General features: G+C 38.9%; 1 protein-coding gene across 3 annotated transcripts; it reads left to right on the forward strand.

Annotated features, from left to right (window-relative positions):
• The first annotated feature begins 3,147 nt into the window (after window positions 1-3,147).
• On the forward strand, window positions 3,148-13,887 carry tph1a (tryptophan hydroxylase 1 (tryptophan 5-monooxygenase) a). 3 transcript variants are annotated; one of them, XM_058075154.1, is made up of 12 exons: window positions 3,148-3,215; window positions 6,570-6,645; window positions 8,611-8,742; window positions 8,987-9,170; window positions 9,250-9,350; window positions 9,436-9,503; window positions 10,781-10,977; window positions 11,047-11,182; window positions 11,271-11,397; window positions 11,472-11,567; window positions 12,883-13,016; window positions 13,102-13,887. In XM_058075154.1, exons 2-12 carry the CDS (start codon window positions 6,607-6,609, stop codon window positions 13,274-13,276), a joined length of 1,389 nt encoding a protein of 462 aa, XP_057931137.1. In that variant the 5' UTR covers window positions 3,148-3,215; window positions 6,570-6,606; the 3' UTR covers window positions 13,277-13,887. The 3 variants fall into 3 exon arrangements, with proteins under 3 accessions (XP_057931137.1, XP_057931134.1, XP_057931136.1); XM_058075151.1 differs by lacking the exon at window positions 3,148-3,215 and having other exon boundaries at window positions 5,917-6,645; XM_058075153.1 differs by lacking the exons at window positions 3,148-3,215; window positions 6,570-6,645 and adding an exon at window positions 6,895-7,355.
• The last annotated feature ends 226 nt before the right edge of the window (window positions 13,888-14,113 follow it).

Below are 14,113 nucleotides of genomic sequence, written 5' to 3' on the forward strand. Positions count from 1 at the left end.
CGTGTGATATGATCCGACGCCGTGCCTGCAACATCGCGAGCCGATCCTCGTGACGCTGCCACGTTCCGCAAACAAACCATGCTGAGACACGTCAGGTTGCTGACGCTGATGCGTCTTGTCAGTTATTATTACCTTTTTCTCATCCGCTGACGTTATTTGCAATGGCCTGACATTTCGGTGAAATGTGTGCTATTTTTGTCACATTATTGTGTCAGTGTTTATGTTTTTTATGTTTACATTTAGCAGTGACCTTTAGTTTTCACTGCATGGTTAATTGGAGACCCTTAATTGTCTGTGTGTGAATGTGAGTGTGAATGGTTGTTTGTCTATATATGTGCCCTGTGATCGGCTGGCGACCAGTCCAAGAGTGTACCCTACCTCTCGCCTGAAATCAATGTTCCCAAACACGTATTTTAGCATTGCAATAATCTGACACTGTGCATGCACTCTCAATTTGGAGAGTCAATGGGGTCGTCCTGTAAAAAAATATATTTTTTCACAGGATATCGAGTGTATTTTCATTCATATACATACTTGTTAGGTAGATTACCTCTTCTTCTTCAATCTTCTATCATATAAATATGGACTCAAACAAATGCTTTGAGTTAAGTCCAAAGTTAAGCCTTTCAAACTCATGAATCGGAGCTTCAGGACAAGATAAAGGGTATATAGGCTATTAATTCACTTTAATATGTATCTGCAGATGAACCTTCATTGTGTCTATGCATCTGTATCGTGTCTGCCTGTCCATTTACTTGTTTTTGCTGCTTCTTCTTTCTCTTTGGGCTTTTCCCTTCAGGGGTCGCCACAGCAAATCAAACTCCTCCATCCCACCTGTCTCTCTCACACCAACTACCCTCATGTCCTCCTTCACTACATCCGTAAACCTCCTCTTTGGTCTTCCTCTACGCCTCCTACCTGGCAGCTCTAAACGCAGCATCCTTCTACCAATATATTCACTATCTCTCCTCTGGACATGTCCCAACCATCTCTGACTTTATCTCTAATATGTAATGTCCCTCTAATGTACTTGGTCCTGATCCTATCCATCCTGGTCACTCCCAATGAGAACCTCGGCATCCTCATCTCTGCTACCTCCAGTTCTGCTTCCTGTCTTTTTCCTCAGTGGCACCGTCTCTAGACCAAACAACATGGCTGGTCTCTCCACAGTTTTGTAAAACACTTGTTTTTGCTCCCATCCTTTATTAGCTGAACCCAAACTGAATTTCAAACCTCTTCTTCATATACAAAAGTCCATCCATCCACCCATAGGTGTGGCATATAAAGATGCTGATTAGACAGCGTCATATTATTGCACAGCTGTGCTTTAGTTTAATGAAATAAAGGTTGTGCCAAACATCCCTATTGAAATAGATAAGAAATAAAACACTGGGAAATGTACAGCATAATAATTCACTTAAACTAATACTTTCTGACTATGCCATTTTAAACTGAGTAATGATTTTGATGCAGCTGTAATTGGAACTTATTAGACTGTAGATAACTGGTTATATGATCTGTATTTAAAGTCAAATGGATCGATTCTTGCATTTTTAGCACATGACTGAAGAAGTCCAAGGGGTCATTTGTGGGTGCATCAAAGGGGTCATAGAACGTCCCATCCTTTACATAAAGGAAAGCACAAAAAATCCTGACAAAATCCAATGACAGCAAGATAAAGTAACGAGAAGGAGTGATAATGAAGGGATGAAGAAAGCATTGTGTGCTGTCATGTGTCCTTTGATTCCAAGGCCCGGCCGGTCTATTCACAAGCACCTGGTGAAAGTGTGCTCATAAAGAAACATGACCCTGTTGGATGCAATCAAAGCCTGGTTCAGCTTGTTTCCTGCCTTCTCTGGCTTTCTGTCTCTTGTCAGCTATAACAATGTGGCTCAAATGACGCAGATGTTTGGATTGGTATTCACTTCCTTTTTGTTGTACGACCTTAACGACCATTGAAGAACAAGAAATGGCGGAATAAGAAAATTTTAATTTTGAATTTTGAATTCCTAAGCATTCACACAATAAATATATATAATATATAGCCACTGTTATACACTATTATGTAATCATTCATGGAATAATGAATGTGTGTGTGTGTGTGTTTCCACTGTGCCAGGTGTTTTTTCCATCCTTGTCTACACTGTTTGTCACCAAGTAACATATACTCTGTTTGCTGTGCAAAGAAAGAATTGGAGCCAATTAAAGCGTCGTGGTATACTGTGGCAGGAAGTGCACGTAGGCAGATCATTCACTGCTCTCATTAGTTGGTTGTTCAAACACGAGCCTCCAGAACACGTGAAAGAGCAGAATTCTATACAACATGAAGGACTTGTCAAGGACCTTGGATTTTAATGAATACTAATACTTTCCTATAGCAGAGGTCATAACTTTGACTCTATATATATATGAAGTCCAATGCTGTCATACTTAGGCACGATATAACACATTTATGAATCTAAATTAATGTATGATTGTATAAAATTAATTTGCTGATGTCTTAATTACTATTTTAGTGTTCTTTATTTGCTGTTTGCAGAATGTCAGTGTTACAGGGAACTCATTCATTCATTCATTTTCTACCGCTTTTCCTCACGAGGGTCGCGGGGGGTGCTGGAGCCTATCCCAGCTGTCTTCGGGCGAGAGGCGGGGTACACCCTGGACTGGTCGCCAGCCAATCACAGGGCACATATAGACAAAGGTTACAGGGAACTATTTTTAATATTTTTCCTGTCTCATAAATTGTGCCATATTCTTTTAAATGGACTTTACTGAGTGGTCAATTCAAACTTAATGAGTTTTTCTCCCCATATACAAAATGCGTATGTATTGACTCTATTTTCATGCATTTTCTGTACAAATTGAAAACTTAATTTCCTGCGTAATTAAAAACGTTACGACCAGCAGCACCAGCATCTTAGATGTGCTGTGATCTTGCATTTAGTGAATTGTTAGTGTATTGTAGGGATTTTTCTTTCATGTCCTTTGACAGATAGTGAGATTTAAATGTCTAAGTGTTGGGCAGCACCTCGAGTAAGATTAGCCAGCCAAATCTCCTGCAGCTTGATGCTCAGACATGGAGTAAATCCTACTTGATTGAAGTGAACAGAACTGGGACAGACTCACACTCAGACACTGTAGTCTGTAGAAAATACCGTTAATCTGGAATTAGCGTCTAATGATTGTAAAAACTTGAACAATCATGTTGGAGTGAGGTGAGTGTTCTCATATTATTTGGTGACAAAAGTGGTCTTGTTGCTAATGAGGCAGCTCTTTTGCCATAAGTAGGTTATGTGTCATTATTGTGTTGTGTGGGCCTGGTCAGGGTACTTTATACCCTTATTGGAGATTATATGATTATATAATATAATATATGAGATTATATAAACATGAGGTCATTATCGTTATTATATTTATTGTGGAGTGTGCAACAAAATTGTCCATAGGTATGAATGTGAGTGTGAATGGTTGTTTGTCTATATGTGCCCTGTGATTGGCTGGCGACCAGTCCAGGGTGTACCCCGCCTCTCGCCCAAAGACAGCTGGGATAGGCTCCAGCACCCCCGCGCCCCTCGTGAGGATAAGCGGTAGAAAATGAATGAATGAATGAATAATATAATATATGAGATTATATGAACATGAGGTCTTTATCGTTATTATATTTATTGTGGAGTGTACAACAAAATTGTCCATAGGTATGAATGTGAGTGTGAATGGTTGTTTGTCTATATGTGCCGTGTGATTGGCTGCATGGCGACCAGTCCAGGGTGTACCCCGCCTCTCGCCTGAAGACAGCTGGGATAGGCTCCAGCATACCCCTACAACCCTAGTCAGGGTAAGCAGCATAGAAAATGGATGGATGGACATACAAAAACCAGGGGGGTTGCCAGAGCCTATCCCAGCTGACTTTGGGTGGGTTTGGACCGGTTGCCAGCCAATCACAGTGCACAGATACACAAACTATGTATACAAAACACAACACATGATTACACTCTGGATGGATGCTTAAAAAAATTGTCACATCTTTGTAACTAATGTGTTAATTAGATTTACATTAATTATAGTGAAATACTTTTTGCCTCATTTACGTTCTACAAATCGTAGTAGTCGTGAGAACAGTCTGAAGTGTAATCACAATCAACTTTATTGATCACACACATCGGGGGTACATTGGCTGCAAACAGCCACTTTGCTATTTATCACCTTTTCTTTATTAAACTAGCTAAACCTAATCAATTGTAGGTCCTTATATGGTTTGTATTTAAAGAAAAAAAAGTATATGTATCAGATTTGGATTATAAGTGAGATAATTGAACATTACAATCTTTTCCTCATAAATTTGCTACTTTTCCCCCAGTGTGACCTAAATCCTTCTTTGTAATGCTGCTGCCCAATACAGTAATGAGAAGTTATGGGTACAAATGCCCAACAATGCCGCCCACCCATCCGTTTTCATAATTAGAACAATGCGCAGTGAAATGCTTTGAAAACCTATGTACTAGCAAATATTATTCTAACTGTATTAGGCTTAAAATAAAACATAAAATCTAATATTTTATATAAAAAATTACACATTAATATGTATTAATGCACATGGTATGCTCAAATGCTCAAATAATGGTAATGCTCAAATACGACAGACAGTATCAAAATAAACCCATAACACATTAATAAATAATAATAATAATTTTTAGGAATTCTAAAAATGGTTTTATTTAGTTTTACAAGGTCATTAGTCTTTCTATAGCTATAAAATATGAACACATTTATGATCATCTTACATATCAGACCTGTTTTCACATTTGCAAATGAAATAATGCAAATAATATTTTATATAAAAAAATTACAGATAAGCGGTAGAAAATGAATGAATGAATGGATTAATGCACATGTATAATGCTCAAATACAACATACAGTATCAAAATAAACCTATAACACATTAATAAATAATAGTTAAGGAATTCTAAAAATGGTTTTATTTAGTTTTACAAGGTCATTAGTTTTTCTGTGTTATAATTTGTCAATAGCTATATAATATGAACACATTTATGATCATCTTACACATCAGACCTGTTTTCACATTTGCAAATGAAATAATGCAAATAAGCCAGCTAATATGTAATTTTAATTACTATGAAGTTATTTTTTTTAATTGTATGAAATATGTCATTGCTGTGTGCAGACAATGAATATCCTGTCTAATAATTGTTTCCGAAATGTACAAAGACTTAAATAAGGGTCCACCGTTGTCTCCAATGTTTTGCATTATTGCTGGAAAATGACTACGCCTTTTTTGTGTGCACTAAGCACTGGTCTGGGTTCAGCTTCCAACCGGAGGAAGTTGGCCTCACTGCTTCCTTGATTGTGTAAGGCACCTGTATCTGTCACGGGTGCCACAGGACCGGACCAGCTGAGACAGGCAGCATGTGCATCAGCCACATGTACCACACTTGAAAGTCCTCATCTCATCTTCCTATAGCGGCCGTGTTGTCTTAAGTATCTTAAGTTGTGCACTCCTTTTAATTGTGTTTGCAGAGGCAACCTCGGCCTTTTTCACTGATTGTCTTGATCTTATTAAACAGCTCAGGGTGTTAAAGAAAGCAAAAACACGCAGATTATTGGTGTCATGTGCACCCAAACCCAGAGGTGCTTACAGTGCAGAGCAATGGATTTTCAAAGGGAGGCATGCTGGGATCACAGTACAATGAAGGCAGGTGGGCCACGCTTAAATCCTCTTAAACGTTGACCTCCTCTTAGTCTGAAGGTGTCAACATACGACAGCAATGAAGTATAACATAAAGGCGTGACTATACATCTTAGACATGTTTGATCTCATTGTTTTAACTTTAAAATAATTATATTTCAGAAATGGGGCGGCACGGCGGTCGAGTGGTTAGCGCGCAGACCTCACAGCTAGGAGACCAGGGTTCAATTCCACCCTCGGCCATCTCTGTGTGGAGTTTGCATGTTCTCCCCGTGCATGCGTGGGTTTTCTCCGGGTACTCCGATTTCCTCCCACATTCCAAAAACATGCTAGGTTAATTGGCAACTCCAAATTGTCCATAGGTATGAATGTGAGTGTGAATGGTTGTTTGTCTATATGTGCCCTGTGATTGGCTGGCGACCAGTCCAGGGTGTACCCCGCCTCTCGCCCGAAGACGGCTGGGATAGGCTCCAGCACCCCCGCGACCCTCGTGAGGAAAAGCGGTAGAAAATGAATGAATGAATGAATATTTCAGAAATGCATAATATAACATACAATAATCCTTTTTTTTTCTCCACTTTCTGATTGGTTGCAAACCCATTTTTTAAACTGCTTTTTTTCTCCCCCCTACCCAAATTACATGAGTGATGCTCCTGTTTTTTCATTTGCTGCTGTCCCTCAGATTATTGCTCTCCAAAGACCCCTCCTCTCTCGCTCTATGGTTAAATAGCCGAGCATCCTGTTTCACAGGGTTAGACAGCCCACTTTGCTTAGAGGGGGGGTGTTGCTTAAAAAGATAATCCATCACCTGCAACATCTGAATTGAAAAGGCATAGGCTGCGCTTTTAAAATGTACTCTAACAGGATCGATGGACCTCGAAGGGGTAGATCTTTTGACTCCATGAACATTGGCTTTGAAGAGAAACTACTGAACAACGAGGTGAGATGAGAATATTGCCTTAGTGATGTGAAATGAGGCTGTGTGTAAGATGGAGTAGATGCCTGGTCACATGGGGGGGGGGGGGTCTAGATCATGGGTGTCCATCTTTCATCACTATCAGACCTAGAGTGCTTTGACAAAATGAAAAAAAGAGGTGAACTATCTATTTTATTTATATAACTGGCAACCTTTACATTGTACTTTATTTACAAAGCAAAAAATCCACTCAAACTGTGCGGTCATGGTTGTTATGCTATGTTGTGGTAATTTGTCATTAAAAATAGGAATTGAACAGTTGAAGCAAATATTCTCTATACTGAGATACCATGTCTTTTTTATGGATTTTAGTAAAATGTTAATAATCTATAATCATTTGAATAAGTTGTTAATATATACTTAAAAGTTGACATGGAAAAAGAGTGAGATACTGTTTGATATTAAGGGTTAAAATGTGCACCACATGCTAAGATCTGAGCCCACTCGGGGCGGGGAGGTATAATAATAGGCTTTCCTGCACCCTAAATTGTGTTAGTTGTTGTTGTAAGTTGATTCGAGAAACAGAGACAAGTTCATCGTCGTCAAATCGACACGTAAAAGAGCTGACCCCCGGGCGACCTGGTCCAGTGATGCTTTCAGGGGCTCTACTGGCACGGATCCACCAAAAGCTGCTTTCACGGGTTGTTGGTGGTACTCTTGAGAAGAGAAACATGGTAGGGGCTAACTATTCTTGTGGAAAAAAAAATAGAATTATTGCATTAATTCTAAATGATTAATTTAGTATAGTTTATTGTGATCCTAACTGTATTTATAATTCAAGCTGGATCATAGTCTTATTGAGTAGGATTATAATGCATTTGCCACTCGCGTGCTCATACATGGCTCAACGTGAGGCCGCCATCTAGGGTGCTGGAATGGACGTCTCGTGACGCTAATCTCTGCGTCTGTCTCGAGCATTGACATACTTATCACCTGTGATTATCTGCGTGCATGTAAACACTTCGAATATACATGTTATTTGTTTTTATTATATACACAAATAACTATTACCAGCATTCTGTGTATGTGTAGGCTCCATCTTCCTGAGATGTTCATTGGATTTTTGGATGGTTAAATAAATGGTCTTAAGTGATGACTAGTTGGGCATTGGCGTCATCACCTGTCCTTGAGCTATGGTTCACTCAAGAGGAAGACATTGAACGATTGAGTCAGGCTATTGTACACTCAAAAAATAAACGTTTAGCCTCAACAACAAAAAAATCAACAGTTTCCATTAGTCTTTCTTAGTTATGACAACTTAATTTGAAATGTCTTTGAACCAACAAACAATATTGCATTGCACAAATTAGCTTTTCCTCTTCACTCAAAGCTTATTTTAAGTAATGCTTACTGAATAATTGTTGTTTTTAAGTTCGTAACTCAAAGAAATATGTTAAGTCAACTGACTTAATCATTTTATTCAAAGTAGTTTAATTTGTTGTCTACTTAATTATAATAACAATGCACACAACTTTTTAAGTAGCAGTAACTTAATATATATATACTATATATATGTGCGTGTGTGTGTATATATTATGTTACCAAGCTAATTTTATTAAGTCATGGCAACCTGAATTTTGTTTTAAGCTTACCAACAATAACATTTGAGTGTATATGACATTCTAAATTAAGTTCATGTAATAGCCAACATTATTATTTGAACATAACTTAAAAAATAAAGCTAGCAACTTAGAAAGTTCATCTAAATCAATTAATTACATTTTTTTACATTGCATTCATGTATAAAATCAAGTGGTGTCAGCAGATACTTTGTAGAGTGTAGCAAATTGTTTGGATGTTACGGAAGTTTCCCATAACTTTGTATAGACGTACAAAAACTACAATATATGTACAGGTGGTTCATCTTCTCACAGCCTCTACTATCATACTGTATGTGTATACTTCATTATCAATAATTACTGCTTTCAGATAAACAAATCAACTTTCACGAAAATAGAAGAAAACACTGAGAAGAATTTGCCCGAGAAAGGCAGAGCAACAATTATCTTTTCCCTCAAGAATGAAGTTGGAGGACTTGTAAAGGCGCTGAAACTCTTCCAAGTATGAACCTGCAATTCAGATCTTTACTCTTGTTTGTGACAATGTACATTATTTGTCATTTAGTTTGTAGACAATACATAAGATAATGTTATTTTTTACTGGCATGAAGGTAACCTTACCAGTGATTCTAGACATAGACATAGACTTTCTTTATTGTCATTGCACAATAACACAGCAGTGAATTTGCCAACGAAATGTCGTTGCCTGGCTCCCGTGTAATAATAATTCTTGTATTCTGTTGCAGGAAAACCATGTCAACCTTGTGCACATTGAATCCAGGAAATCAAAAAGGCGCAACTCAGAGTTTGAAATATTTGTTGACTGCGACAGCAACCACGAACAACTCAATGAAATCATCCAGCTGTTACAAAAGCATGTGAACGTGGTGGACATGGAGCCTCCAGATAACTCCTGTCTGCAGGAGGAAGGTAGAAAAACATTTAAGAAGCTAAAGGAATGCAGATGTTGTTTATGATATTTTTCTGATCCACACGACTCTCTTCCCAGATATGCATAATGTACCTTGGTTCCCAAAGAAAATATCTGACCTGGACAAGTGTGCTAATCGTGTTCTGATGTACGGTTTGGAGTTGGATGCCGATCATCCGGTACGAAAGGACAAATTCATCTACAGTATTTACACTTTCTATTTCAATGTATTCTCATATATTCTCGTGTATTTCACTCCATTAGGGTTTTAAGGACAATGTGTACCGCAAAAGAAGGAAGTACTTTGCAGATCTTGCGATGTCCTACAAACAGTAAGCCTTTACAGCACACTTTAAGGAGGTGGAACGTAACAAATTACAATTACAGTACAGTCATCTCTTCTTTATTGTGGTTAATTGGTTCAAGATCTCAGTGAATTTCTGCAAAGTAGCATTCAATGTTAATCAATAGAATATTTTTATAGTTATGGCATTGAGAAACTGTTAACACTCTTCTAAATAGGACATGAAATAACACCCCTATAGTCACTTTTATATTTGTATTACCCAATATGGTATAAATAATCAGAGAAAATCAGACTCATTGAACAACTAAGATAACAGACCCTTGCTTTTTTTTTCTTGAAAGCGTGCTTCCTTGCAGTTGACTTCCTTGCAATGACTCATATTACCCTATACAGTATACAGAATAAGAATAAATAAGACATCCATCCAACCAGTTTCCCTGCCGCTTATACTCATGAGGGTCGCGGGTATGCTGGAGCCTATCCCAGCTGTCTTTAGGCGAGAGGCGGGGTACACCCTGGACTGGTTGCCAGCCAATCACAGGGCACATATAGACAAACAACCATTCACACTCACATTCATACCTATGGACAGTTTGGAGTCGCCAATTAACCTAGCATGTTTTTGGAATTTTCCCGGAGAAATGCAAATTCCACACAGAGATGACCAAACGGAGATTCAAGGTCTTTCCGATCTACTGACTGTTTGGCCAGCATGCTAACTACTCGGTCACCATGCGGCCTAATTAATAAATCCAGCACCTGTCTTACCAAACACTGACACCTAGTGGCCAATGTAGAATATGTATACAGTATTACATTCGCACTTACAATGCGTTTTCTTTTTATTTTAGTTCATTTAGTTACATCATTTATGCTTTAAAATGCTTGATTTAGTCCAAGAATATTTGGCCTAAATATATGCATATTTTGTTTTGCAAATTAGAACTTATTATTAGAACTTATTATATATTAAGAAATTATTCAACGACAAAACAGTGATAATTTATGAATTACATTTTTTTTTTAAATAAATTCTTGTTCTGATGACCATCTTTCTCAGATTTTAGTTTACATGCTATATCACTTCAGATAAGTAAATTGCTCTCACATATAAAATGTTTGGTTAGGAATCATTTTTTCCAAAAATAAGTACTTTTCACCAGTATGTATTAGTTTGAGGTACATTTTTAGACCTGTACTTGTACTGTGGTAGAGTATTTTAGTACTATTTCCACCTTTTGATTTAAAATCTTCATTTGGGGTGTTTGCCTGTTATTGAAGGGATTTTCCTGTTTCCTGCAGTGGTGAGGCAATTCCTCGCATTGAGTTCACAGAGGAGGAAGTGAAGACATGGGGTGTTGTGTACAGGGAGCTCAACAAGTTGTACCCCAGCCATGCCTGTAGGGAATACCTCAAGAACCTGCCCCTGCTGTCCAAATACTGTGAATGTCGAGAAGACAACATCCCCCAACTCGAAGATGTCTCTCGCTTTCTCAGGGGTAAGGTTTCAATGCAAGCGGGAATGTATCATTATGTTTTTTAAATATAATTTTAAACTCTTTCTGCAGAACGCACCGGGTTTACCATCAGACCCGTGGCTGGTTACCTGTCCCCTCGTGACTTCCTGGCTGGTTTGGCCTTTCGTGTTTTCCACTGCACTCAGTATGTGCGGCACAGCTCTGACCCCTTATACACCCCTGAGCCGTGAGTATTAGACAGCATTGAAATTAGGAAAAAGAAAGCCACCATTCATAGAAAATTGCTGTTTCAAGCACTGTTGCTCTTTATCCAGGGACACGTGCCATGAGCTGCTGGGTCACGTCCCCTTGCTGGCGGAGCCCAGTTTTGCACAGTTTTCTCAGGAAATCGGACTGGCTTCACTCGGTGCTTCAGACGACTCTGTTCAGAAACTGGCCACAGTGAGTTGCCCTGCTGAAGCAATTCCATTCAAGTCATGCTTTCTTATTAAATTAACATGCTTTTTGTCTGTCAGTGCTATTTCTTCACAGTTGAGTTCGGCCTATGCAAGCAAGAAGGACAACTACGAGCATATGGGGCAGGGTTGCTATCATCCATCAGTGAGCTTAAGGTAAAAATGATGACATTGACATCATACCTTAGGAAAGGCCCGATAATTCTTATTTCAGTCTGCACAACAGTGGACACTGCCAAAGACGCACCTTTTTAACCAGGCTTTTAACTAATATTTTTAAACTTTTCTTATGTTTTTATCTTTTTTTAGTCCTATTTTATGCTTTTAGTCTTTAGCTTTTAACTCCAATGTTTCCTCAGGAGGGGGGGGTCCTCCACACTGGGGGCTGTGTCGGGTCCCGACACATCATCCTTGGGTCCCTTTGACCCGGCCGGCTGGGGGCTCCTCCCTTTAATGTGGGGGTCCGCCCGTCTGTCGAAGTCGGGAGACCCGGGTGCTAGTCCCCCGATGCCACGGCCTGCGGCTCCTCCCAGTGTGGACGGCCCCAAAGGTGGCGTTTCCTTAATCCTCAGTGCCATGTCTCCCTACTGTGTGTGATTGTGTGATTGTGTGTGTGTGTGTGTCTAGTGTGGAGGGTGGGAGGGAGAGGCTTTCTTTTGTTTCTTTGTTTTCCTTTTAATTGTGGTAATTGTTTTAATTCTGTAAAGCACTTTGTGTTGCATGTCTTTGCAGGAAAAGTGCTATACAAATAAAGTTGATTTGAAAGATACCCACCTTATATATACCTTTTAGTTATATATGTTTCAAGGTATTTATGATGAGTGCTACACATATATATGTCCCTTGTGTAACTTAACATTTTTCGGGTTACTTGTTTCGACTTCTGGTTGTATTAGCTGCCATGAGCTCGAAAACTCACCATACGTAGTATGTTCAAGCGTTTGCTCTTTGAATGCTGTTTAACATGCTACCATGAAATAGATTTGTTGCATGTGTTGGCAGACATGATTGTTTTTGTTTTGGCACGTCCGTGTAGTGTGAATTATATTGGGAGAAGGATGCTACACAAGACATAACACTGCACTCATTCATTCATTTTCTACCGCTTTTTCCTCACGAGGGTCACGGGTTTGCTGGAGCCTATCCCAGCTGTCTTTAGGCGAGAGGCAGGGTACACCTTGGACTGGTCACCAGCCAATCACAGGGCACATATAGACAAACAACCATTCACACTCACATTCATACCTATGGACAATTTGGAGTCGTCAATTAACCTAGCATGTTTTTGGAATGTGGGAGGAAACTGGTGTATCCAGAGAAAAACCCACGCATGCACGGGAAAAACATGCAAACTCCACACAGAGATGGCCGAGGGTGGAATTGAACCCTGGTCTCCTAGCTGTGAGGTCTAACAGCCTAACATGGATCAGATTCAATCAAACATATTAAATTGTACTGTTCTGTCTTCCAGCATGCACTCTCTGGTAAAGCAAGAATAACGCCATTTGACCCAAAAGTAACATCCAAACAAGAATGCATCATTACAACCTTTCAGGATGTTTACTTTGTGTCAGACAGCTTCGAGGAAGCCAAAATCAAGATGAGGTAAGCTTTATCGCATTTCAGCTATGCTAATGCTACTATATATGCTGTATTTATAGTCAGTCTTACTAATACAATCTTATTTCAGGGAATTTGCCAAGACCATCAAGCGTCCCTTCACAGTACGGTACAACCCCTACACCCAGAGTGTGGATGTGCTTAAAGACACTCCCAGTATCAACAGCGTCGTAGAGGAGCTCCGACATGAGCTTGACATTGTGGGTGACGCCCTGAGCCGCCTCAACAAGCAGCTGGGTGTCTGACCCTCCAAAATCCCACAGTCAGTCAGTCAGTGTGTCCCCCCGTCGAGCTGCTGTAGAGATGCTGCCTGCGTATCGGCCCTTTGTCATTATGATGAATGTGCACTGATTTTGGCAAAAACACCCTTGTGTCCCCCCCCTTTGCATGGCACAGGCTAATATGATGTACAGTAGCACTAATTGCTATGATATCAGTGAACTGCACAAACCCAAAGAGCATTCTGTTTTCACCTAATCGGCTTACTGTATATCCTGCAAACTGTCTGTGAGCTTTTGTACCAAAAATCCCCTTTTACTCCTATTCTTAACTCTCCTGTTGTATATGATGATGTGATATTTTTTTCTATTTGGTTTCATGGTCAATTTAATCTTCCACACTTCAGTGATTATATATAAAATGTACTTTTTGTCTTATGTGACTGTAACCTGTTGCTTTCTGTGTGTTGTTGAAAGGAATAATTCCAGTGATATTATAAAAGTATTTTGGTGGTTTATGATAATAGACCCATGCACACTCGCCTACATTATTTCACACTCATAATTTTAAATGCCTCCAATGAAATATAACACATAGAAGTACACTGAGCATTAAAATATTTTTCTACCAAACAAAATATAGCCATAATGAGTTGGCTATGTACACAAATATAAAATAATAAATTGTTTATTGTGTCAAAAATGTTGCCTTATTGAGTTATAATGTATAAAAGGCAATATTTATTTAAATAGTCATATTTAAGGCCATTAATAACAATAATAATAATAATAACAATAATAATAGTAATAATAATAATAATACAAGTACATTTATAATGCACTTTCCATTCTTCAGAGTCACAA

This window comes from Doryrhamphus excisus, chromosome 6 (genome assembly GCF_030265055.1).
Source record: "Doryrhamphus excisus isolate RoL2022-K1 chromosome 6, RoL_Dexc_1.0, whole genome shotgun sequence".
Classification (NCBI taxonomy): domain Eukaryota; kingdom Metazoa; phylum Chordata; class Actinopteri; order Syngnathiformes; family Syngnathidae; genus Doryrhamphus; species Doryrhamphus excisus.